Source organism: Pongo abelii, chromosome 1, assembly GCF_028885655.2.
Source record: "Pongo abelii isolate AG06213 chromosome 1, NHGRI_mPonAbe1-v2.0_pri, whole genome shotgun sequence".
In the NCBI taxonomy this organism is placed as follows: Eukaryota; Metazoa; Chordata; class Mammalia; order Primates; family Hominidae; genus Pongo; species Pongo abelii.
Genome location: NC_071985.2, coordinates 36340301 through 36367002, shown reverse-complemented (window position 1 = coordinate 36367002; position 26702 = coordinate 36340301). Strand labels below are relative to the sequence as shown.

Genomic DNA, 26702 nt, shown 5'->3' with positions numbered 1-26702 from the left:
TTAGAAGGAGTAAGAAGAAAAGGAGGCAGTGGATGTGACATTTTGCAATGCTGTTAGGTATTTTGGTTCTGCAGCCCTAGGGTTGAGAAGAAGGAATATGAGAGTGAATAAATTAGGGCATGGTGAAGAAACACAGATTCTCACCTTGGGGGTTCTAATTCTTGCTCTGAGAGACTATCTACTGGTTCATATACCATGGTAGTTTAATAATTATTATGATTAAATTGTTAAATTTTGCTCCTCAAGTTTCTCTTGCAGTATTTAAAAATGACTTTAACTAGAATAAATTTTTTTTTTTTTTTTTATTGAGACGGAGTCTCACTCTATTGCCCAGGCTGGAGTGCAGTGGTGCTATCTCGGCTCACTGCAAACTCCGCCTCCCGGGGTCATGCCATTCTCCTGCCTCAGCCTCCTGAGTAGCTGGGACTACAGGCACCCGCCACCACGCCCAGCTAATTTTTTGTGTTTTTAGTAGAGACGGGGTTTCACCATGTTAGCCAGGATGGTCTCAATCTCCTGACCTCGTGATCTGCCTGCCTCGGCCTCCCAAAGTGCTGGGATTACAGGCGTGAGCCACCACGCCCGGTCTAGAATAAAAGTTTTATCTGCAAATCTAATTGTTCCCATGAGCTACAGTCTTTTGAATAACTTTCATGTCCAGGTCATAATGACCTTAACCTTATGTAATGTCCAGTTTATAATGACATTTACCTTATATAAGGTACTGCTTACATAAGTCCATCAACCATTTCTCCTTTAATTCCTTGGCAATGTCGTACAATTGTAATTTGATATATTTTTAAAATATAAAAATAACAATTTTTTGTTCCCATCATTTCATTGTTGGAATCCTCACATCTCATTGCACATGCTGAGAAACCTTTCTTGAGTGATTACTGCTTATCTGCTGCTGATCTTTTAATCTACAGGCTCATAGATCCTGCTCAGTTTTTGCTCTTCAACCCTAAACCTGTCTATCTCATTGAACAGCTCCAAGCAGCTCCCTCACGAGCTCCTAAGTCAAATATGTTGAAAATTGAACCTCTTTCTTGCCTCGGAACTGCTGCTTCTTCCTTGCTGTTCACTTCAGGGCATGGCACCACCATTCTGTAGCAAAACTTGCTACACAGCTATTTATTCTTCAGTGTTCTTCAGTTTATTTATCATTTTAGGCAAATATTGAGTATGTATTTTTGTTTCAAAATTGCCTAAATTAATTGTCTTCATTTAGTAATATATACTTGGCATCTCACTCTCCTTTTAGAAACTTCACTCCCAGTTCCCTCCCCTTTTATTTTATTTTTGTCAGTCTACTGACCACTTCCCTTCAAGACTCTCTAAGGTAGTACTTTTTGTGAAGGTTTCTCAGACATACAAGGCTGATTTAGGTACTACATCTACAGCACTCTTGGACTGGCCCTCTCAGTATTTTTCAAGCTGTCTTATGATGTGTTGGCTTATTCTTCCTAACTAGACTGTGAACTCTTTGAAGGCAGGGCCTGTATGTCCCTTCTCTTCATACTTTGTGACAATATGATGCTTAGTGGAAAGTAGGGCCATAGAAATATTTGTTTGGTGACTCTTTTTGTTGTTGAGTAAATGAATACAAGGGAAGCATCAGGAGGAAGCAGTTTTTAAAAATTAATTCATATTATAGTCTGCCTAGCCTCCTAGGATTATAACTGTATTAAAAACAATAAACATTAATTAAGGTATAATTTTTGGCAGCATGAAAAAGTTTGCTGAAGAATTTTATACATGCAGAGAGTAAGTTTTTTGGCAGGAATCTCTTAAATCACACCTGGTTACCTGCTTGACCTATTATTTGCTCATTAGCATTATACTCTATTGTATGTGAAAAACTTGTTAGAAAACTTTGTTAGAACTGAGATGATTAAGCTTTTCAGAAGTAAAGACCCCAGTATCTGAAGTAATGGGATTTAAAACTCAATTTTACCCTATTTTCTAGAGATTGAGGGTCTGAATCTGTGATATCAAGGCCATGTTTCAAATCCTTTTTCTTTACAAAGTGGTTTTTTTTTAAGATATAATCTGAGTAAGGTTAAATAATTCAGACTAATGAAGGAAAACGCACTTTTACATGTCATCTAATCTAGATGATTGTTATTTTGTTTTTTAAAAATATACTAATTTTAATGATGTTCTGGTCAGGATTCAGCTTGCCTGCAGACATCTTATTACTAGTGTAAATTAAGATTTATGACATGAAAGTCCATGTTAATTGCTTGCTGCGTAGCTATTTCTTCAGTGTTACTCAGTTTATCCTTTTTTTTTTTTTTTTTGAGACAGAGTCTTACTCTGTCACTGAGGCTGGAGTGCAGTGGCACTGTGTCGGCTCACTGCAACCTCTATCTCCTGGCTTTAAGCAATTCTCCTGCCTCAGCCTCCCGAGTAGCTGGGATTACAGGCGTCCACCACCACACCCTGCTAGTTTTTATATTTTCAGTAGAGAGACGGGGTTTCACCATGTTGGCCAGGCTGGTCTTGAACTCCTGAGCTCAGGTGATCCACCTGCCTCGGCGTCCCAAAGTGCTGGGATTACAGGCGTGAACCACTGCGCCTGGCCAGTTTATCCTTTTAGGCAAATACTGAGTATGTACTTTCGTTTAAAAATTGCCTAAATTAATTATTTTGTCTTTATAAATATATTATTTTGAGACAGAATACGTGTTTTGACATCTAACTCATTTGCAGGCCAATTGTAATTGGTTTTTGAACAGATGAAGTGACATTTTATATAGTATAAATCTTCTCCATACTGGGTTGAATGTTTTTCCAGTATGAATAAAACCATACTTGTTTAAAATGAAAATTTGAAACCAAAACAGAATAGTTTGAGGAAGAATTGCTGCTTTATATGTAATATATTTTTACTTTATTTTTTTTGTACCCCTGGTCAGCAGGAATCTGCCTTATATTTTTAAAGCAAATATTATTAGTTAATTTCAGTCAGTTAATCATATTGGTTAGGACATGTGTTTGCCTTTGCATGACAATTTTGAACACTTTAATGAAAAGATTATTTGTTGTTCAGATATCTGAACCTAAATGGTTATGAGATACATGTTTAATTTTTTCCTCTCTTTAGATAATTGTATGGAAGAGATACAGTGATTTTAAGAAACTACACAAAGAACTATGGCAAATTCACAAAAACTTATTCCGACATTCAGAGTTGTTTCCTCCATTTGCTAAAGGAATAGTGTTTGGTAAGTGATTATTTTGAAATTGTAATTTAAAAAAGTGATAATTAATTTTGTATATATACTGAACTCTAACATAACTACACTATGAAGTCAGAGGCCCTTTTACTTACTGAGATAATTCATATTGTTCAACAAGCACTTGAAATTGTCTTTTCTTGTTCTTGTTATAGTTTTGTGTACCCAGAATATATTTACTCTTCCTATCTATGAAACAAAACAACTTCAGTTCCAACCAACCAAATAAAAAACCCTGTAGGAACATAAGAAAAGGTGATATTCAATTATTCTTATAGTTTTAAAATTCTTTCTTTTTTTAAATTAAGTCTCATTTTGTACGATTCCCTGACACCTTGCTTATGGTATGAATGGTGTGGTTTTCTAGTATTTGCTTCTTGCAACTTCTTTTTGATACCTTAGTATTCTTTTTTTTGCCTCGTCAGTTTTCAAATACCTAGGTAACAGTTTTTTATATTAAATTTTCTATGTCAAAATAATTGGTGTAGTTTCTGTCCCCTGTCTGGATTTTGACTGGAAGTATAGAATATTCATGTTTTTTTTTCTATAACTCTAGCGTAAATGTTCTTATACAGACAGAATTTTTTTGAAATGGAGTCTCATTCTGTCACCTAGGCTGGAGTGTAGTGGCACGATCTTGGCTTACTGCAACCTCCACCTCCTGGGTTCAAGTGATTCTCCTGCCTCAGCCTCCCGAGTAGTTGGGATTACAGGCGTCTGCCACCACACCTGGCTAATTTTTGTATTTTTAGTGGAGATGAGGTTTCACCATGTTGGCCAGGCTGGTCTCGAACTACTGACCTCAAGTGGTCCGCCTGCCTTGACCTCCCGAAGTGCTGGGATTACAGGCATGAGCCACTGTGCCCGGCCAGAACATTTTATCCTATTACTTTTTGCAACCAATTTCTGCATATGTAATTGCAGAGTCAAGGTATATGCACATTTATTTTTCAAACTAGACAATTTTTTTTTCAGGTTATGAAAGTAGTATATGCAAATAACTCAGATGGTACAGAAAAATACTTAAAACATAAAGAGAAATTCAGCAATAATACCATCTCCTAGATAGTATAATATTTTGGCATATTATTCTAGATTCTGTATCAGTGTGTGTGTATGGTGTATTTTTGTGCTTATGAATATGTGTGTGCCTTTTTACCCATCTATGTATAGAAACCTCAAAAATGGAATCTTGCTATGTATGATTTTGTAACCTGGTTTTATATAACAGTATATATATTTTTTCTTTATTTTTTATATGACAGTATATTATGATTGTCTTTTCATGTCAATAAAAATATCTACATTACTAATTTTAATATGTACATAGTATTCCAGTTTTTGAACTGATTTATTAACCAATCTTTTACTGGTATATTACTTTTGGCCTTTTGCTGTTACAAATAACACTGCAATTACTATTCTTATTCATACATTACTGTGCAGGTGTACAGTAGGGTGAATTCCTGGGAGGAGAATTACTCAGTCAAGGGGTCTGCATATTTTTGAGACTTTTGATGCATATTGCCTCATTGTTTTAAATAATTGTAACATCATTGTCCTTTATACATTGTAATAACTTTTAAATTATTATTATTATTTTTTGAGACAGAGTATCGCTCTGTCACCTGGGCTGGAGTACAGTGGTGTGATCTTGCTCACCGTAGCCTTGACTTCCTGGGCTCAGGTGATTCTCCTACCTTGGCTTCCAAGGTAGCTGGGACTATAGGTGCACACCACCATGCCTGGCTAATTTTTCTATTTTTTGTAGAAATGGGGTTTCACCACATTTCCCAGGCTGGTCTTGAACTCCTGGGCTTAAGTGATCTGCCTACCTCAGCCTCCCAAAGTCCTGGGATTACAGTTGTCATCCACCGCGCCTGGCAGATAACTTTTAAAGAGGCATGTGGCTAAGTAAAATAAAAACAAAACACAAAGGTAGTATTAAAGAATGTACGATAAAAACAAGTTTCCTGCTCCTTCCCTCCACCTAGTTTTGCTTCTAGACATAACTGAATTTTAATCCTTTTTTTTTCAAGTACTTATATCTGTATCTGTAATAAGCTTATACCGTTTTTTCTTTGTTTCTTTTTTTTTTTTGAGATGAAATTTCACTCTTGTCGCCCAGACTGGAGTGCAGTGGCGTGATCTCAGCTCACTACAACCTCTGCCTCCTGCGTTCAAGTGATTCTCCTGCCTCAGCCTCCGGAGTAGCTGGAATTACAGGCACCTGCCACCACGCCTAGCTAATTTTTTGTATTTTTAGTAGAGACAGAGTTTTGCCATGTTGGGCAGGCTGGTCTCGAACTCCTGACCTCAGGTGATCTGGCCTCGTTGGCCTCCCAAAGTGCTGGGATTACAGGCGTGAGCCACTGCGCCTGGCCCATTTTTTCTTGATTTAACAACTTTTACATATCTATTGACTCACTACTCTGGTGGGTAAGGATTTAGCTTGTTTACCCTGTTTCTCTGTGTTATTACATAATATTTTTAGTTCTTCGGTTGACTTTATTTCTCGTTCCGTAAGTGTGGACAATATCATTTGTCTAAGATGATTCTAATAGCATTTTTGATCTTCCTCCTACCTCTTCAGCTCTCTTCACCACTTAACATTTGAAATCTGTACTTATATTTTAACATTTGTCAAAGGTGGTAATATTTATATTCTCTTTAATAGTCATGATTAAGCTCGTAATGTATAGAATAATTCTCAAAGCTAGAATTTAATAAACATCATTTATAACATTATTATTTTTTGAGACAGAGTCTTACTCTGTCACCCTGGGTGGAGTGCAGTGGTGCGATCACACAGCCTCCATCTCCTGGGCTCAAGCCATCCTCCCACGTCAGCCCCCCGAGTGGCTGGGACTACAGGCACGTGCCACCATGCCAGTCTAATTTTTGTAATTTTTGTAGCAACATGTTTTCACCATTTTGCCCAGGCTGGTCTTTAACACCTGTGCTCAATCAATCCTCCTGCCTCAGCCTTCCTAAGTGCTGGGGTTATAAGCGTGAGCCACCACACCCCACCTTATAACGTTATTATGGCAGAGCAAGTATTGTTCATTATAACGTCAGGTAGTATACCACAATTACATTTTGTTCTGCAAGGTTCAATTGTTACTGTTCTAACATAAGAAAAATGTGTAAGTGAAGTCTCTGTTTTCCTTATACTACATCAGGGAATTGAAATCATGCCACATTTTAGTTTGCTAAATATTTGGACCATGCCTGTTGTGATAGCCAGCCTCCAAGATAGCCTCCTATAATTCTTTTCTCCTGGTATTCACACCTTTGTGTCTTCCCTTCTGTCTTAGTCTGTGTAGTGTTGCTACAAAGGAATACCCGGGGCTGGGTAACTTATAAAGAAAAGAGGTTTATTTGGCTCATGATTTTACAGGAGATAAAAGATGCATGGGGCCGCCATCTGCATCTAGGAAGGACCTCAGATTGCTTCCACTCATGGCAGAAGGGGAATGAGAGGCCACCACATGATGAGAGAAGGAAACGAGAGAGAGGAGGAGGTGCCAGGCTTTTTCCAACAGGTTTAGTTCACGGGAACTAAGAGTGAGAACCAGCAAGCCACTCTTGAGACATCCATTCCCATGATCCAAACACCTCACACCAGGCCTCACCTTGAACATTGGGGATCAAATTTCAACATGAGACTTGGTGGGGTCAGACACACCATATCCAAACCATAGCACCTTCCCAGATTGTACCAGGGTTGGTCTGTGTGACCAATAACAAAAGTGATGGTATATCTCATTCCTGAGATTTATTTATAAAAGACTGTGGCATCTCTCTTAAGGTTTTTTTTTTTTTTTTCCTTTCTCTTTCTCATAACTTGCCCTGAGGGATACCAGCTTTTCCTATGGTTAAGAACATTCTGGTAGCCTATGAAGAGGCCCACATGGTGAGGAACAGGGGCATCCAGCCAAAAGCTAGTAAGCATGAAGCCTGCCACAGCCATGTGAATGAACTTAGGAGCAGATTCTCCAGTCCCAGCTGAACTTTGAGATGACTGCAGCGTTGACTGACAGTTAAGAGCAATTTCATGAGGGGCCTGAGCTGGAGCCACCCAGCCAAGCCACTTTTGAATTCCTGACCCTCAGAGACTGAGTGAGATAGTAAATGTTTCTTGTAAGCTACCATGTTTTGGGATAATTTGTTACCCAGCAATAACTACTTAATAGAGTTTGTAACAAAACTGAAAATGTGGAGTGGTTTTGAAATGAGCTATGGGCTTTGAGGAGTGTTGGTGAGTGCCTGAAGTGCCTTGAAGAAGTGATTAATTGGGCCGGGCACGGTGGCTCATGCCTGTAATCCCAGCACTTTGGGAGGCCGAGTCGGGCAGATCACGAGGTCAGGAGATCGAAACCATCCTGGCTAACACGGTGAAACCCCGTCTCTACTAAAAATACAAAAAAGAAAAAAATATTAGCCAGGCGTGGTGGCAGGTGCCTGTAGTCCCAGCTATTCAGGCGGCTGAGGCAGGAGAATGGCATGAACCTGGGAGGCAGAGTTTGCAGTGAGCTGAGATCATGTCACTGCACTCTAGCCTGGGCGACAGAGCGAGACTCCGTCTCAAAAAAATAAATAATAAAAAAAAGTAGTGATTAATTGGAGCCTCATGGTATTCGGTAAGACTGCAAGTGAGGTTTCCCAAAGAAGTTAGGTAAGTGTTACTGGAAACTGGAGGGAAGATCCCTCTTATGTAGTTGCAGGAAGTTTAGCAACACTGTTGCCTACAGTTATGTGGAATGTTGAAAATGTACTTTGCAAATGAACTGGGTAAGCTAGCTGAAGAGATTTCCACCCAGAGTGTTTACAGTATGGTGCTTCTTGCTGCTTATAGTAAAATGTGAAAGGAGAGAGAGAAACTAAAGGAAGGATTGTTAAACAAAAAGGTCCTAGGACTTGTTTTGAAAATGCTGTCTTTCTGGATAGCAGAGAGTACTAAAATTAAGAAATGACTTCTGAGCAAATATGGCCTAAAGATGAAGCCCAGTATGAACTAAAATGTTTCTTAAGACCTCAGAAAGATTCAGTCAGACCAAATGCTCTCAATAAAGATTCAGGTTGTGCCTTACAGATCCTCTCAAATAGTAGGGCTTCGTGGAAGTGTAAGCCTCTGCCAACTCAGCAGAAGCCAAAGCTACGGAAGGGTTTAACTTGAGATTTGTGGCTATCACTTTTGTTTAATTGAGTAAACCCCAATAAGAGTCAAAGGTGACCCCCCACAAAAAAGTTATAAGTAATTATATATGCAGAAACATTGTTAGCTTGGACTGACAAGCAGAAAAGCAGTACAAAGTGAAAAGAGACTTTTGTCTCCCCCAAATTTTACTGGCAGGAAGGCTAAAAACAACCATGAAGCCACACACCTTGCTGTTTTTCACCGAAAAGGAGGTATGACTCAGAGGGTGGAACCAGTAGCTCAGAGGGCAGAGCCATACATAGCCTTGGAGAATTTATTCCCAGCCTGTGAGCCTTAATCAGAAACTTCCAACATTTGCCCTGCTGGATTTCAGAATTACTATGGACCCATTGACTTCTTTGGGGCTCGCATTTACTCCCCTTTTTGTACAGGAATGTCTATAGCAGTTATTCCATGCCTTTCCTACTATTGTGTATTGAGTGGGTAGAGGGGAGGTAACTTGTCTATAGTTTCACAGGTTAGGAAGATTGTGCTTAAGGAGCTACACTTAGGGAATGACACCTGAAGAACCTCAATCACACATGGATGTGACTTAGATGATGAGATTTTAGACTTTAAATTGCTGCCATAATGGGATGAGACTTTTGGGGACCTTGGGAGGAGGGTGAGGAGATCTTGTATGTGGGAGGGGTGTGAATCTTTGAGGCCGAAGAGAGGTCTGTGTTGGCCAGCTTCCAAGGTGGCCCCCAGTGGTCCCTGTCTCCTGGTATTTATGTTCTTGTGAAGTCCCCTCCCACAGTGAACCAGGATTAGTCTGTATGACTGGTAGCGTATGCAGAAGGGATGGTATATCACTTCCAGGATTAGGTTATAAAAAAAGACTGTAGCTTCCATCTTGTGTGCTCATGCTCCCACCTCTCCTCCATGTGTCGTTACATGTTTTGGGGAAACTGGTTGTTGTATGGTGAGAACACTCAGGCAGCCTGTGGAGATGAGGGATGTTTCAAACTTACAGAAAGTTGCAAGAAGAAGAATAGTACAAGAACACCTCTATACTTTCCAACCAGATTCACTTATTGTTAAGCTTTTATCCCATTTACTTTATCATTTGCTGGTGTCTCTCTCACTCTTTCTCCTTCCCTCTCTCCCTTTCCCTGTCTTTATCTCCTCTCTCTCCCTCTTCCCCTTTCTCCCCCGGCACACACATATAAAATATATGCACATAATTTTACATTATTTTAAGTTTTAATTTCTTAACTTTCTTTCTTTTCTAACTTTTTTGAGACAGGGTCTCACTTTGTTGTCCAGGCTGGAGTGCAATGTCACAGTCATGGCTCACTGAAACCTCGACTTCCCAGACTGAAGTGATCCTCCCACTTTAGCCTCCCTAAGTGCTGGGATTACAGGTGTGAGCCACCACACCTGGCCGTAATTTTTTAATAAGCTATTCCAAATTATATTCCAAATTTCATGTCCCTTTACTCCTAAGCACTTCAGTTCTTCACTAAGAATAGGGATATTCTATTACATCAGTGGAGTTCAGTTATCAATTTGAGTAAATTTAATATTGATACAATACTTTGATATAATCTACCATCTGTATTCCACTTTTGTTAGTTGACCTTTTAATGTCATTTTTCTTCTCTCTGGGATAGGATCCATTCTAGGATTGGTATTTTATTTAGTCACTGGAATGTTAATATAGCCGTTTTTTGTTTTCATTATATTGGCATTTTTGAAGAATACCTTCTGCCTCTCTATCCATATCCCTTTCCCCCTTTTTAAAGATAACGATTCTCATTTTAGGTTCTCTGATGTTTTCTCCTGTTTAGTTCCAGGTTATGAATTCTTCCTGGCTGGATACTGCATAGGTGTCCTCAGAGTATCTCATCTGAAGGCACGTGATGTCTGTCTGCCCCTCATTAGTGATATGAATTTGTGTCACCTGGTCAAGGTATTATCAAGCTTTTCCACTGTGTTAGTTTCCTGGGGCTGCCATAACGTTACCATACACTTGGTGGCGTAAAACAATGGAAATATATTTTCTCACAGTTATGGAGGCCAGAAGTCTGAAATTGGTATCACTGGGCTGAAATCAAGGTGTTGGCAGGGATGCTCTCTTTTCAGAGGAGAGACACTATTCCTTGCCTCTTTCAGGTTTTCATAGCTGCCTATATTCCTTGGCTTGTGGCAGCATTACTTTAGTCTTCAGGGTCCTCAACTTCAAACCTCCCTCTGTTCCATCTTCATATTTCCCTCTTTGTGAAATTTCCCTCTGACTCTCTTATAAGGACACTTGTGAAGCATTTAGTGCCCATCCAGATAATCCAGGATAATATCCCCATCTTGAGATCCTTCATCATATCTGCAAAAACTCTTTTTCTAAATAAGGTAATATTTACAGGTTCCAGGGATTAGCTTTGGGGAACCGTTTTTCAGACTACTACACAATGTATATTCATTTTTTTTTCTTTCTTGAAGCTAATAAGTAACCTTTGGGGAGATACTTGTAAGATCATGAAAACAAAATTATCCCCTGGATTTAGCATCCATTGATGATTCTTGCCTGACTCAATGTTTATATAATAGTTACAAAGTAATGATTTTCCAATTCCTGTACTGCTCCACCTTTGCTATTACCCTTCCTTCTCACTTTATCTATGTTTCTGTGTTTATGCATCTGTGTTTCTCTGTGTATCTATACAGCTGTGTATCTGTGTCTGTATATCTATATATTGTATCCATGAATCTATCCATTTATCCCTAATTGATCTGGACTCACATATCTTTTTTTCTAGTAGTTTAGAATTCATTAATACATTTAATTATTTTGATGCACAAGTTGTCCCAGCTTTGATCAGTAGGAGCCCTTTTAAGCTGGATTCTGTGTCCTTGTAACTTCCTCTCATCCTATTTTCTTTTTTTTTTTATTTCAGCACTTGTTATTTTTAGGCATAACAAGATGTTCAGTGCTCATCTTGAGTTTATTCTGCTCCTGCCCTGAAATCTACCATTTCTTCAAGGAACCCTAGTTGCTTTTTGTGGATAATGGTGTTAAAGACTATGCCGCTTCTCAGTTTATTGTATTTTAGCTCCAAATCCATCCTTCATTGCTTTGTCAGATCTCCTTTTCCAGCTGGTATGGATGAGCTTAGTCAGTAGAAGGTGTTGGAAGGACACTATAGGAAGTAGGGTTTTGGTGTGCTTCCGTTCCTATTTGCTCTGTGCTGCCAGTGGCATGTGTGGGATGCCTAGTGGTACTCATCCCCTAGGAAATTTTGTTGTCAGTTACTGCCTGCGGCTCCTTGCCTTCCAGCCTGGATCTGCTGGCACCACAACAGAGTTTCCTGCTTGCCAGTCTCGGCCTGTAGTTCCTTGCCCATGAAGTTTGACCCTCCTGCTATCATATTAGAACAGCTATGTCAGGGACAACCAGTGGTTTACAGCCACATTGCCTCCAATGAGATCTGAATTCCAGCCTTGGGGAGGAGGCACCTCTTTCAGGTATTTCCTTTGGTTTTCCTCCTCAACCTAGGCATTCCTAAGAGTTGTCTTTTATTTCTTCTTAGTAGTTAATACTGTGTAAATAGTTAATAATTCTTTATAAGACTCCCTATTCAAATTACTGTATGGATTTCGTTTTCTGTCCAGACCCTGGCTGCTACAGAGATCACTATCTGGACAGTAGGTATGCTTCTTGCAACTTGTGTCTAAGCTTTTTTCAACAGCCAGAGATAGGAAATGTAATACATTTATCTATACGCATAGGTATAATGCACACATTTATACATACCTGTAATCATTTGCAAACCTGCATATATATGTATATGTGCACGTGTATTATATAGACATACATATATTTTAGAATTGTTTATAATACCTTTAGTGAAACAAAATTTTATATGTTCAATTATATATTTAGTTCTCTTTGTACTCTCCTCCCACCTCCTGGTTTTGGGTTTCTGGTCTTGACTAGAAATGTCTCCTAATGCCTACATGTTTTACAAGATGATTATTATAGTAATAGTTAAAAAAAAAGTTAAAAAAAATAATTCTTGAGGAATTTATATTTGAACAGGATGTCAGATGATGTTTCACTTTTTTTTTTTTACAGATGAAATGGACTTCTAAGATCACTTGTTAGATAATCCACCTTTTTCTCAATGAAGTTGAACTATTATCTTTGTTATGTATAGACTTCATATAAGTTTTCACTAATTAAGGATTTTCTCTTTTGTGGCATTTATTTGTCTATTCTTATGTAAATACCTATGTCTATATCACATTGATTTTTGTGCAGTGGCTTTACAGAGTATGTTCTGATAGCTAATACCAGCTGTATTTCTCATCAACATTGGGGAAATTATTGCCTTTCAAGATCAGCCTCGAGTTCTTGGGGCTCTTACGTGATAATTCTTGGTTCTAAGAGGCTGTGCCAGTTATCCCTTTATTGCTTCTTAGCTTCAAATCTCTTCATTTCCTGCTTAGTTAATGGGCAGGATTCTTTCAGTATTTTTTCTTTATGGTGAATACACTGTAAAGCTTAGCAACGGAGGGCACTCCATTGCAGGAGTATAGGGGGCTTGTCTTTCTTCTTCCAGTATCCTGTGGATTTTGTTTTTTCTTGCTCTTTTTGCATTGTTGCCAGAGCCATTCTGCCTTGGCCACACAATCTCTTGATAAGCTAACAGGCTCAGCCAGTTTGGTGATCACCTAGCTAAGGACACCAAGGTGCCACAGTCCTATTGGAGACTGAGTTTCTAACTCTCTGACTCCTTCTGTGTACCCGGAATTTGTCTGTGTATCTGTCCCTCAGCTTTGGCCTGCGAGCACCCTGCAGAGTTGTTTCCTGTGTCGCCTGTTCCCCCTCCCTGCCAACACATTTGGACTCTAGACCTGGTTGCCCTTCTGGAGAGTGGGCTCCTAATAACCTCCTCTCCTTCTACAAGCCTGTCTGCTAGCCTTGGCCTGCTTTAACCCCAGAAAGTTGTTTCCTATGGTCTTCCCACTGCAGATACTAGGTACCCCAGGACTTTTATTGCCTTGCTGGTGAGTTGGTTCCTAACACCATGACTGTGTGCTCACCTGCCAGCCTTGGCATGCTTGAGTTCTGGAGGAGTCTTTCCTGTTTTTCCCGCAACTGTGGTTCAACGATGGCCCACGGAACCTAGCAAACTTTTTTTCCATCCAGTGGCTGCAACCACACCTTCTCTACAGAGATCCGAATCCCAGCCTTGGAGAAGAGTTCCCCTTTCTAAGTTGTTCCTTCTTTGGGTATTCTCCCTCACCCTGGGATATTCTTCAGAGTTCTCTTTTTACCTTTACTGTTACTCCACTCTCATGGCTAATATTTTTTTTTTTTTGAGATGGAGTCTTGCTCTGTCGCCCAGGCTGGAGTACAGTGGTGTGATCATGGCTCACTGCAGCCTCCACCTCCGGGTTCAAATGATTCTCTGGCTTCAGCCTCCCGAGTAGCTGGGATTACAGGCTACCATGCCCAACTAATTTTTGTATTTTTAGTAGAGACGGGGTTTCGCCATGTTGCTCAGGCTGGTCTCGAACTCCTGAGCACAAAATGATCTGTCCACCTCGGCTTCCCAAAGTGCTGTGCTGGTATTACAGGCATGAGCCACTGTGCCTGGCCTCATGGCTAATTTTTTTTATATTAAACTTTTCCCTGTTCAAATTACTGTGTGGTTTCTGTCTCTTGATTGAACCCTATATTGATACTCTGATTTAGGAAGAGTTCTGAATGATGTGAAGTGATTCTGAATGACCTGTTTCCATTGGCTGGTAGTCTACATGGAACAGGGGTTTCTCCAGGCTGATTATAGGATTACAGTATTCACTGAACTTGACACTTGCTTCCTCAGAATGTTTTACGTTTCACACCTCCTTGAGATTTGGGGGCAAGATATAGAGAATCTCACATAGTATAGCAACATCAGTGGCATTTGTGCCAGAATGAAGTGATCATTAAAAGCTTATTGCTGCTATTCTTTAATTTTAACAAATATTTAATAGTAACAATTTATGATTTTTTAATATCTTGAGATATATGTAATAGAGGTAACTTGGGCACATAATAAAAAGAAAAGCATTTATATTTTCTTATGTGAAAGCAATTGAGGGATGTGGGCAACAGATCAATAGCAATAGAACCATTAGTTCTGATGATGGGTCTTCAATCCATTCTGTTCTCCTACCAAGCATTAGGGAATTCATGAACTCTTACTGTTGTAGGCTGTTAGCATGTGACTGCCTGCTTTTGGCCTTTGATCTTATATTCCATGGTGCTTCACATTTCTGTTGTTTTCTCTTTACAGTTACTATCCAATATCAATGGTTCCTTACTTTTTTTCTTGATACCTTTCCCATTTAAAGATGTATGTGTGTGCCCTTTACCATTGCAACTACTACCTCTTTTGACCACCATTTTGCTGTTTTTTTTTTTAAGATGGAGTTTCGCCCTTGTCGCCCAGGCTGGAGTGCAGTGGCGCAATCTTGGCTCACTGCAACCTCCACCTCCTGGGTTCAAGCGGTTCTCCTGCCTCAGCCTCCCGAGTAGCTGGGATTACAGGCATGTGCCACCACACCTGGCTAATTTTTGTATTTTTAGTAGAGACAGGGTTTCACCATGTTGGCCAGGCTGGTCTCGAACTCCTGACCTCAGGCGATCCACCTGCCTCACCCTTCCAAAGTGCTGGGATTACAGGTGTGAGCCACCACGCCCAGCCCCATTTTGCTGTTAAAGTGCCTGGCAAGCATGTTTACATGCCAAAAATCTATTACCTCATGCTGTTATTTTGCTCAGCTTATTTTTCAAGTATTTATATGTCAGGCACGGTCCTACATGCTGAAGATACGAATGTATCTTCCAGAGACCGAAGCAGTCTCTGGATCATGTAGCTATTAATAATCTTCTTTGACTAATTTCAGTCCAGCTATCAATTATCTAGACATTTTATGGGCACATTTAATTCAAGAAGCTTTCTAAAAATTGGCACTGAGGATATCATGATGCAAACAGCCCCTCTAAGAAACTTAGAGTCTTATGGTTGAAGAAGTGAGCATTAGGATCCAGAGTTGAGAAAGAGAACTGTTTCAGGATATGGTATCCTCACCATCAAGTTTTTAAGACTTGTGGCACTCTAAATATGAAGATGAAGATAATTTTAAGAAGTCATCAGTCTGAGGAGTTTTAAAAATCATGCTTCTAAACCTACAGCCAGTATTGTTTTCTTGTGTTCTGGAAGTAAGAACCCTCCCTTGCCCTTTAATTATAATTTTCTCTCTTTCTCTTTGTGATTCCTTGACAAGACCCTAAGCTGCATGATCCAGAGACTGCTTCGGTGTTATGAATGTAGCTTCAGCATGTAGGACTGTGCCTGACATATAAATACTTGAAAAATAAATTGAGCAAAATAAAAGTACAAGTTAAGATTTAAAAGGTAGAGTAGTTATAGGTGATGATGTCATCGAAAATCAATACCAAAGCCAAAATTAAAATGTTTGATTATACCTAGTATGGAGCAATAGATATACAACAGGAAGAGTATAAATTCATACAGTTTCTTTGGAGGGCAATTTGAAATAAACCTTTTCTATTCTGTTTTTAATTAATTTTCCTGCACATCTATTCTCATGTCTATGTGGGAGATATATATCAATGAATATTAGATGTTTTGGTCTTAGATTCATCTTTATATTCTTAAAAATTATTGAGGACTTCAAAGGACTGTTGTTTATGTAGGTTATAGCTATTAATATTTACCATACTAGAAATTTTAAAAATTGTATTAAATAAAAATAAAAAAAAACTACATTTTAACATAAAAGGACGTTTTTGTGAAAAATGATTCTTCCAAAGCAAAAAAGAAATAGCAAGAAGAGTAGTGTTGGTTTATGTTTTTACAAATCTCTAATGTCTGGCTTAAGAGGAGATAGCTGGATTCTTATAGCTGTTTCTGTATTCAGCCTGTTGAGATATGTTGTTTTGGTTGAAGTATATGAGTAAAATTCAGAGTCACAAAGATAATGCAGTTGAAAAAGGGAGGAGTGTTTTTTTTTTGAGACAGAGTCTTGCTCTGTTGTCCAGGCTGGAGTGCAGTGGTGCGATCTCGGCTCACTGCAAGCTCTGCCTCCTGGATTCATGCCATTCTCCTGCCTCAGCCTCCCAAGTAGCTGGGACTACAGTTGCCAGCCATCATGCCCGGCTAATTTTTTTTTGTATTTTTAGTAGAGACAGGGTTTCACCGTGTTAGCCAGGATGATCTCGATCTCCTGACCTCATGATCTGCCTGCCTCAGCCTCCCAAAGTTCTGGGGATTACAGGGGTGAGCCACCGTTCCCGGCCTGGGTGGAGTGTTTTAATACCTTTTTCAGATAATTAAAGGTATTCTTTGATACACCAAAACTTGATGTGTAGTAATTTCATAAAGGCTAGTTGCATTGTGGAATCAGAACCCTATAAATGAACCTTTTGTACTTTGTTACATTATAATCCATTGGTCTGTCTTAGATTTGAATATATCTTTTACCTGGGCATGAGTTTGTAACATCATGTATTGGTCATTTGAAAAATATTGGTTTTCCAAACACCACATATTCTCACTCATAGGTGGGAATTGAACAATGAGAACACATGGACACAGGAAGGGGAACATCACACTTCGGGGACTGTTGTGGGGTGGGGGGAGGGGGGAGGGATAGCATTGGGAGATATACCTAATGCTAGATGACGAGTTGGTGGGTGCAGTGCACCAGCATGGCACATGTATACATATGTAACTTACCTGCACATTGCGCACATGTACCATAAAACCTAAAGTATAATAATAATAATAGTAATAATAATAATAAAGAATAAATAAATAAATAAATAAATAAAAGAAAAATATTGATTTCCTGAATTATGCAGATTTTGTAAACGCTTACCCATTTTATTATACAGTGTTAAAAATCGTTAATATCATCACAGATTTCTAAGGAAAAAATTTTAAAGTATTGGGAAGCTGTCAAGCTCACAGTGGTTTGACAGCCTGAATTTTATCACTGATAACAATACTGTTGGTTATTTTCCTTGAATTGTTAGGCCCAGTTGTTTATGTTTGAGAAAATGTCTGTCAAATATCCAAATCTGAATAGTTATGGTTTGTTTCATTTCACAGAATTTAAAAAATTGATGTTCTCAAGGGTTGAGATTTAACAAAGTTAATAATTTTTACTGCTTTATGAAGGACATTCTAAGTGAAACTGGCATTACATTTCTTTTTTTTTTTTTTTAAATATGAGTGAGTGGCAGTAAGGAATATAATGATTACGATTAAGTATAGTTTGGTGCTGTTGCCTTGATTTCATGCTAAGAGGTCAGCAGTTTTATTACCATTGCTTTTAGATCATCAGTGCAAATGTTAGTGCAGTAAAAAAATGCAACTGCTTTTGTAGTATTATTATGAAAATGGTTTGACCTTGCTGATTGCCTGAAAGGCCCTGCAGGGACCACCTGCAGTCTGTGGGTGATTCATAGAGAACACACGTGCACACATGTATACATATACACAGGGTGTTCATTGCAGCATTATATTCAGTAGAAGAAAACTGAAAATTGAATGTTTCTCAATCTGTGATTGTATGGATGTGCCATAATTTAGCCAAGTAATAGGATTCCGGGGCTGTTTGAAATACACTTGTATGGGTTAGGCCGGTGGCTCATGCCTGTAATCCCAGCATTTTGGGAGGCCGAGGCGGGTGGATCACAAGGTCAGGAGATTGAGACCATCCTGGCTAACATGGTGAAACCCCATCTCTATTAAAAATACGAAAAATTAGCCAGGCGTGGTGGCGGGCACCTGTAGTCCCAGCTACTTAGGAGGCTGAGGCAGGAGAATTGCTTGAACCAGGGAGGCGGAGCTTGCAGTGAGCCCAGATTGCGCCACTGCACTCCAGCCTGGGCGACAGAGCAAGACTCCATCTCAAAAAAAAAAAGAAATATACTTGTATGGAACAGTGTCCAAGATATGTTTTTAAGCTAAACAAAACAAACGTTGAATATGATGATGTTTAGTAAGATCCTGTGTATCTGTAAATAAACATGTATGAATCATACCTATACACATTTGTATAGTGTATGTAAACCTCTGAGGGAGTGGTAGGAGGGATATTTTTACTTTTTGCATTGCACTTTCTATACTGTGGAATTTAACACATTTATCTTTAATGTTGGAGGATACATAGCTGGCTTCTTAAAAAAGAAGCTTGTCACTGGGTGAAAGAGAGTGGCTTTTAAATTGGTTGAAGTTCTTAGCTGTTATTATCAGCTGCTAATGGATTATCTTAAACTTTTCTCCACATCCTTCTATATTATAGAATGAAAGTTTCATATTAATCTTAATAAGTAAGCAATTTATCTCTTTTAATAAATGGTACAGTCCATTTGTAATATTTGATAACTGTAATGAACCTTGTAGGCAGCAGCTGTGGTTGTGTGGAAGGAATTGTTGGTTAATAATCTACTTTTTTTTTTTTTTTTTTTAATGAGGTGGAGTCTTGCTCTGTCACCCAGGCTGGAGTGCAGTGGCGCCATCTTGGCTCACTGAAACCTCCACCTCCCGGGTTCAAGAGATTCTCCTGCCTCAGCCTTCTGAGTAGCTAGGATTATAGGTGCTTGCCACCATGCCCAGCTAATTTTTGTAGTTTAGTAGAGACGGGGTTTCACCATGTTGGCCAGTCTGGTTTCAAACTCCTGACCTCAGGTGATCTGCCCGCCTCAGCCTCCCAAAGTCCTGGGATTACAGGTGTGAGCCACTGCATGCAGCCAATTATCTACCTTTTTATAGGTCCTCTTATATTAGTAAGTAAACTTCAGCAGCAAAGGAGTCCTCTTGTAATTTTACATATCATCGAGCTGATGTAGTTATTGTTCTAATGGTATGGTGAGAAGTACTTATTTTTTGCAGTCAGATAGATTTAGACCCATATCTTCTGTTAACTATTTACTACCAGTGTGATTTTATATAAATTGACATCTGAGTCTAGTTTTCTTAATGGTAAGGTAAGGATAATACCTTACTGTTCAGACAATTATATCTGTATAATATTTAGCTCCATGCTAGATGCATGTCAGCTAGTGTTAGCTATTATCAGTTTCTCAGTGAGTTTACCATTCCTCTAACATACCTTACTCTCTTGTGTCTTCTTTAGTTTTGTGTTGCTCCATTGTGAAGTTTCTGGTTAGCCTTTCAGAAGATATCTCTTCTAGGAAGTTTGCCGTGCTTCTTTTCAGCTGAGTTAGCTGTTTACCCTTCCTGGTTATTCATCTCATCAGTATAGCACTTAACTCATGTATTTTTCTCCATTTTATTTAAATTGACAAAATTTCAAATTTATGCTCCCCCCCACCAAGAGAATAGTATAGTGAACACATATATATACCTTTTTTTTTCCAAATTCATGGATTGTTAACATTTTGCCACATTTTCTGCATTTCTGTCTCTATGTGTGTGTGTCTCATTTTTTCCTGAACCATTTGAGAATAAAATGCAGACATCATGATATTTCATCTCTACTCCCTATATTTCTGCTATGATCCATAATACCATATTGCACCTATGAAATTTAACATTGATGCAATATTATAAAATAGGCAGTCCATCTTCAGATTTCTGTAGTTGTCCTTGAAATGTCCTTTTTAGCTTTTTTTTTGATTCATAATCATGCCTCTCTTGGTTTCTTTAGAATGGTTCTTATTTTTTTTCTTTTTGGTTTTTCATAACACTGACATTTTTAAAGAGCGTAGAACAATAGTTTTGTCGGTTTCACAAGCTATATCTGTCTGATTGTTTTCTCATGAATAGATCATTGTTTGTTGTTTGTTTTGTTATATCTGTCATCAGAGTATGACTTCCTGTGAGAAAGAGACAAGCAGCTCCCAATAGCTAAGAACTGGCCAGGCACTATATTGGTTTGACCTTGCTGTTTCTTAGAGTTGGCCTGGAATTCACAATTAGGCTGTGTTGTTCTCCTATTGAACATAAACAATTTCATAGAACATGAACATTAGACAAGATCACTCCATGTCCTTGGATGACGACAAAAACAAGACCATCCTGTAGTCATGTCTGAACACAGACAAAAACATAAACATTGTTCAAGTCACAAAAATGATCAGATATGCTCATTCTGGTTACAATGAATGACTACTGCTTCTTTATAAATCATAACCTTAGCCTTGCTTCATTTTTCCTGCTTCATAGTAAGATATATTAAAAAATTATAGAATCATAGAATTAGAATTGAGAGAATCATAGAATTACCTCCACTTCCTGACAGTGTCCAATCCAGGGCAGAACCCCATTTCCTTGAACCCTTCCCTAACACAAGCCAAAGCCCTGTAAGTCCTTTCTGATACCCTCTTGGTGAAATGCCCCAGTGTTCCCAATGGTATGTATTCTCCTTAGTTGTAAGAAGTAATAAATTCAGCTTGTTTAACTACAAGTGTGTTCCTGGTGCTGTTTGGCTAGAGAGAATTTAATCCAGAGAATCTTGACCTCTCTCTTTCTTTTTACTCTGTGAATGAACTTTTGATATAGTTAAGAATCATCAACATTAAGCTTTTCTAGATAATTTCATATTGGTCAAGGATAAGTTTTAGTTCTATGAACTAGCTTTTGATGACTAACATGTGCATTTAAAAAAGTTGTAAACTCTGCTATTTAGGAGTTCTTCTAAATAATAAAAACAACATAGAGAAGATTCCAAAGACAGCTTATAAATCAAACAGAGAGGCTTTATTTTTAGTGATTAATGAGCTTAGTTAGAATGTTTGGATTTAATTCCCTCCCCTCCACAGCTTTTAATAAACCATTGTTCGGTGATTGGGGGTGGGAGAGTGGCTTATATATATTATACACACACAGAAATATATAGGTATACCTCAGAGATATTGCAGATTTGGTTTCAGACCATCGCAATAAAGTGAGTCACACAGAATATTTTGGTTTCCTAGTACGTATAAAAGTTGTGTTTATACCGTACTGTAGTCTATTAAGTGTGTAGTAGCACTATGTCTTTAAAAATGTACATACCTTAATTAAGAAATACTATGTTGCTAAAAATGCTAATTTTCATCTGAGCCTTCAGTATGTGGTAGTCTTTTTGCTCGTGGTGCATCTTGTCTCCATATTGATGGCTGCCAACTGATCAGGGTGGTGGTTGCTGAAGGTTGGGGTAGTTGTGGCAATTTCTTAAAATAAGACAACAATGAGATTTGCTGTATCCATTGACTCTTCCTTTCACAAAAGATTTCTCTGTAACGTGATGGTGTTTGATAACATTTTACCTACAGTAGAACTTCTTTCAAAATTGGAGTCAGTCCTCTCAAATCCTGTGACTGCTTTATCAACTAAGTGTATGTGACATTCAGAATCCTTTGTTGTCGTTTCAACAATGTTCACAGCATCTTCACCAGGAGTAGACTCCTTCTCAAGAAACCACTTTCTCTGCTCGTCCATAAGAAGCAACTCTTCGTTCATTTAATTTTTATCATGAGATTGCAACAATTCAGTCACATCTTCAGGCTCCTCTTCCAGTTTTCATTCTCTTGCTATTTCTACCACATCTGCAGTTACTTCCTCCACTGAAGTCTTGAACTCCTCAAAGTCATCCAGGAGGGTTAGAATCAACTTCTAAAATCTTATTAATGTTGGCCGGGCGTGGTGGCTCATGCCTATAGTCCCAACACTTTGGGAGGGCAGAGTGGGTAGATCACTTGAGGTCAGGAGTTCGAGACCAGCCTGGCAAACATGGTGAAAAATTAGCCGGACATGGTGGCACACGCCTATAATTCCAGCTACTCGGGAGGCTGAGGCAGGAGAATTGCTTGAACCCGGGAGGCAGAGGTTGCAGTGATTTGAGATCGCGCTACTGCACGCCAGCCTGAGTGACAGCACGAGACACTGTATCAAAGAAAAAAAAAAAGTTGATAGTTTTACCTTCTCTCAAATGTTGTCAATGGCATCTAGGATGGTGAATCCTTTCCAGAAGGTTTTCAACTTATTTTGCTTAGATCTGTGAGAGGAATCACTTGTATGTCATCTATAGCCTATGAAATGTATTTCTTAAATAAATAATAAATAATAAACCATTGTTGGGTAATTGGGGGTGAGGGAGTGGCTTATATATATTATATACACACAGAAATATATAGGTAAATAAGGAGGATTGGAAGTACAAAATTACTCCTTGATCCCATGGACTGCAGAATTGATGTTGTGTTAGCTGGCATGAAAACATCATTAATCTCCTGGTACATCTCCACCAGAGCTTCGAGTGAACCAGATTCATTGTCAGTGAGCAATAATATTTTGAAAGGGCAGGGTGCAGTGGCTCACACCTGTAATTCCAGCACTTTGGGAGGCCAAGGCGGGTGGATCACGAGGTCAGGAGTTCAAGACCAGCCTGGCCAACATGGTGAAACCCCGTCTCTACTAGAAATACAAAAGTTAGCCAGGCATGGTGGTGTGTACCTGTAATCCCGGCTACTCAGGAGGCTGAGACAGGAGAATCACTTGAATCCGGGAGGTGGAGGCTGCAGTGAGCTGAGATTGCGCCACTGCACTCCAGCCTGGGATGGAGTGAGACTCTGTCTCAAAAAAATTTTTTTTGAAAGGAATCTTTTTTTATGTGCAATAGATCTCAACAGTGGTTTTAAAATATTCGGTAGACCATGCTATTAACAGATGTAGTGTCATCGAGGCTTTTTCTGTTGATGGAACACAGGCAGAGTGATTTAGCCTAATTCTTAAAGGCCCTAGGATTTTCGGAATGGTCGGTAAGCATTGGCTTCAACTTAAAGTCACCAGCTGCATTAGCTTCTAACAGAAGAGTCAGCCTGTGCTTCGAAGTGTGGAAAACAAGCATGACTTCTCCTCTCTAGGTATGAAAGTGTTGGATAGCATTTTCTTCCAAAAGAAGGCTGTTTTGTCTCCATTAAAAATCTGTTCTTTAGTGTAGCCATCTTTATCAATGATCTTCGCTAGATCTTCTGTATAACTTGAAGCAGCCTCTACAGATCAGCCCTTGCTGCTTCACCTTGCACTTCTATGTTACGGTGATGGCTTCATTCCTTAAACCTCGTGTACCAACCTCTGCTAGCTTCCAACTTTTCTTTTGCAGCTTCTTCACCTCTCTCAGCCTTCATAGAATTAGAGAGTTAGGGCCTTGCTCTGGAGTATGCTTTGGTTTAAGGGAATGTTGGGGCTGGTTTACTTTCTCCGTATCAGCAATAAGGCTGCTTCACTTTCTTATCATTCATGTGTTCACTGGAGTAACACTTTTAATTTCTTTCAATAACTTGTTTTTTGTATTCACGACTTGGCTAACTGGTGCAAGAGGCCTAACTTTCAACATTTCTTGGTTTGTGTTACGCCTTCCTTACCGAGTCTTGCTCTATTTGTGAGGCTGGAGTGTAGTGATGCGATCATGGCTCACTGCAGTCTTGAACTTTGGGACTCAAGCAGTCCTCCCTCCTCAGCCTCCTGAATATCTGGGACTACAGGGGACTACTTACAGGCATACTTACAGGCATGTGCCACCATGCCCGGCTAATTTTTTTTTTTTTTTTTTTTTTTGGTAGAGACAGGGTTTCACCATGTTACTTAGGCTGGTCTCAAACTTCTGGGCTCAACTGATCAGCCCGCCTCAGCCTCTCAGAGTATTGGGATTATAGGTGTAAGCCACTGCACCCTGCCTTATTTCCAGCTTTTGATTTAAAGTGAGACACCTGTAACTCTTCCTTTCACTTGAACACTTAGAGGCCATTGTAGAGGTTAATTGGCGTACTTTCAATATTGTTGTGTCTCAGAGAACACAGAGGCCTGAGGAAAGGGAGATTGGGTACACCTGGTTGGTGGAGCAGTCAGAACACACACAACATCTATCAACTAAGTTTGCGTTTTATATTCTTGTGGTTTGTGGTGCCTCAAAACAATGTTATTGTATTGCAAATGCCAGTACCAAAGATTACTGATCATAGATCACTACAACAGATATAATAATAATGAAAAAGTTTGATTGTGACATTTACCAAAATGTGACACAGAGACATAAAGTAAGCACATGCTGTTGGAAAAATGTTGCCACAAATCTTAAATTTGTAAAAAAATGCAGTATCTGTGAAGAGCAGTAAATCAAAATTCAATAAGATGAGTTATATAATACTGCACTGTAAACCTCGGGAAAAATTTGTTTTGCGTTTTCTATGTTTCTATGTCTATAATTTTTCTACTCTGTTCACAGGAAAATAAACATTGGTACTACGAATGGAAATTCAAAGCTGTAGTAGGAGAAGCACCTGATTATGATTTCTCATGTTGTTACAGCCTTTCAAGTGAAATTTTGATTATGTTGAAGGATACACAAGTAGAGAATGGTTGCAAGGTTATTGTCTGCCATTAGGATGACTGTGGAATCTTGCTGCTACTTTTTTGAAAATTTTCAAGTTAGGTTGTCTTTATTAAATATATTAGTTCTAGAAGTTATTTCATTAAAATTCATCTGTGTTTTTTCATTTATGCTACGAGTACTATTTTTTTCTTTGTAGTAGACTTTACGCAACATTTTATTGTGAAAATTTTCAAGCATATAGACAAGTTGAAAGATGTGGACAGTGACATACTGCTATATTTTCCTTATCATACATCCTTCCATAATCTGTCTTGTTTTTATGCATTTCAGCATAAAGTGCAGATACCAGTGTCTTTCACCCATACATATTTTAACATATTGTCATTAATAAGAGTTCAGTATTTGTTTACATTTTGTTTAGATAAGTTTACACACAGTTAAATGCACAAATCTTAAGTATCCCATTGTATGTGTGACAAACATATACCTGTATAACCCAAACCCCTATCAAGATATAGGGCATTACCAACACCTAAAAGTTTGCTTCTTGCCCCTTCCCTGTCAATCCCTGCCCTCAAGCTACCCAGAAGGAACTTTTTCTACTATATATTAGTTTTGTACATCCTGGATTTTAAATGGAATCACGCTATACAAACTTTTCATGTCTGGCTTCCCTCCTGCAGCATGTTTTTGGGATTCATCCATACTATTGTGTTCATCAGAGGTTCATTCCTTGTTATTGCTGTTTAGTTTAAATGTACCACACTCTGTTTATCCACTGTCCTGCCAATGGGCACCTCGAATGTTTCCAGTTTGGGGCAATTTTAAGTAAATCTACAATAAACATCTTTATATGGACATATGTTTCTCTTGGGTAAATACCTAGGAATATAATTTCTGGATCATAAGATAGGTGTATGTTTTATTTTATAAGGAACTAAGAGACTTTTCAAAAGTGCTTGTATCATTTGATATTCCCATCAACGATGTATGAAATTTCTGGCTGCTTCACACTCTTACCAACATTGGGCATTATCAGCCTTTTTAATTTTAGCCATTCTGGGGCATGTGTAATGGTATCTTATTGTGGTTTTAACTTTCAGTTCCTGATGACTAATAGGCTAAAGATTTTTTCACATGCTTATTAGCCACTCATATATCTTTTTTTTTTGAAGTATCTGTTTACATCTTTTGCCTATTTTGTGGGGCTGGAGTTCTTTGTATATCTTAGACACCAGTAGTTTGATGTTTTGCAAATGTTTTCTCCCAGTCAGTTGTTTGTCTATTCATGTGTTAATGGTCTCTTAAAAATTTTATTATTATCAGGAAATGGGAAAACATTAGTTTATTTTAGATTCAGCAGGTACATTTGCAGGTTTGTTACCTGGGTATATTGTGTGGTGTTGAGATCTGGGCTTCAAATGAACTTACCACCCAAATAATGAATATAGTACCCAATAGATAGTTTCTTAACAGTTATCTCTTTCTTTCCATCCCCACTTTTGGAGTTCTCAATATCTGTTGTGCCCATCTCTGTGTCCATGTGTACCCAGTATTTAGCTCCCACTTATAAGTGAGAACATGTGGTATTTGGTTTTCTGTTCCTGTGTTAATTCACTTAAGTTAATGGCCTCCACCTGCATCCATGTTGCTGCAGAGGACATTATTTCATTCGTTTTTATGGCTTTGTAGTATTCCATGGTGTATATGTACCACATTTTCTTTATCCAGTTCACTGTTGATGGGCACCTAGGTTGATTCCATGTCTTTACTATTGTGAATAGCGCTACGATAAACATGAGAGTGCAGGTGTCTTTTTGGTAGAATGATTCGTTTTCCTTTGGGTATATACCCAGTAATGGGATGGCTGGGTCAAATGGTAATTTTATTTTAGT

At 38.7% G+C, this 26702-nt stretch overlaps 1 protein-coding gene across 17 annotated transcripts in view; it reads left to right on the top strand.

Moving 5' to 3' along the window:
• The window catches only part of RPS6KC1 (ribosomal protein S6 kinase C1), a 328215-nt gene that overhangs the window by 23665 nt on the left and 277848 nt on the right, over positions 1–26702 (top strand). For 16 of the 17 annotated variants that reach the window (XR_008509987.2, XM_054520581.2, XM_054520569.2 and 13 more), the window contains one exon: positions 3110–3230. The exons of the other annotated variant lie outside the window; for it this stretch is intronic. Coding sequence is in view for 14 of the 16 variants with exons in the window: in XM_054520581.2 (XP_054376556.1) it covers positions 3110–3230 (121 nt within the window). In the remaining 2 variants the exon portion in view is untranslated. The remainder of the gene's footprint in view (positions 1–3109; positions 3231–26702) is intronic. 17 annotated transcript variants of the gene reach the window in all.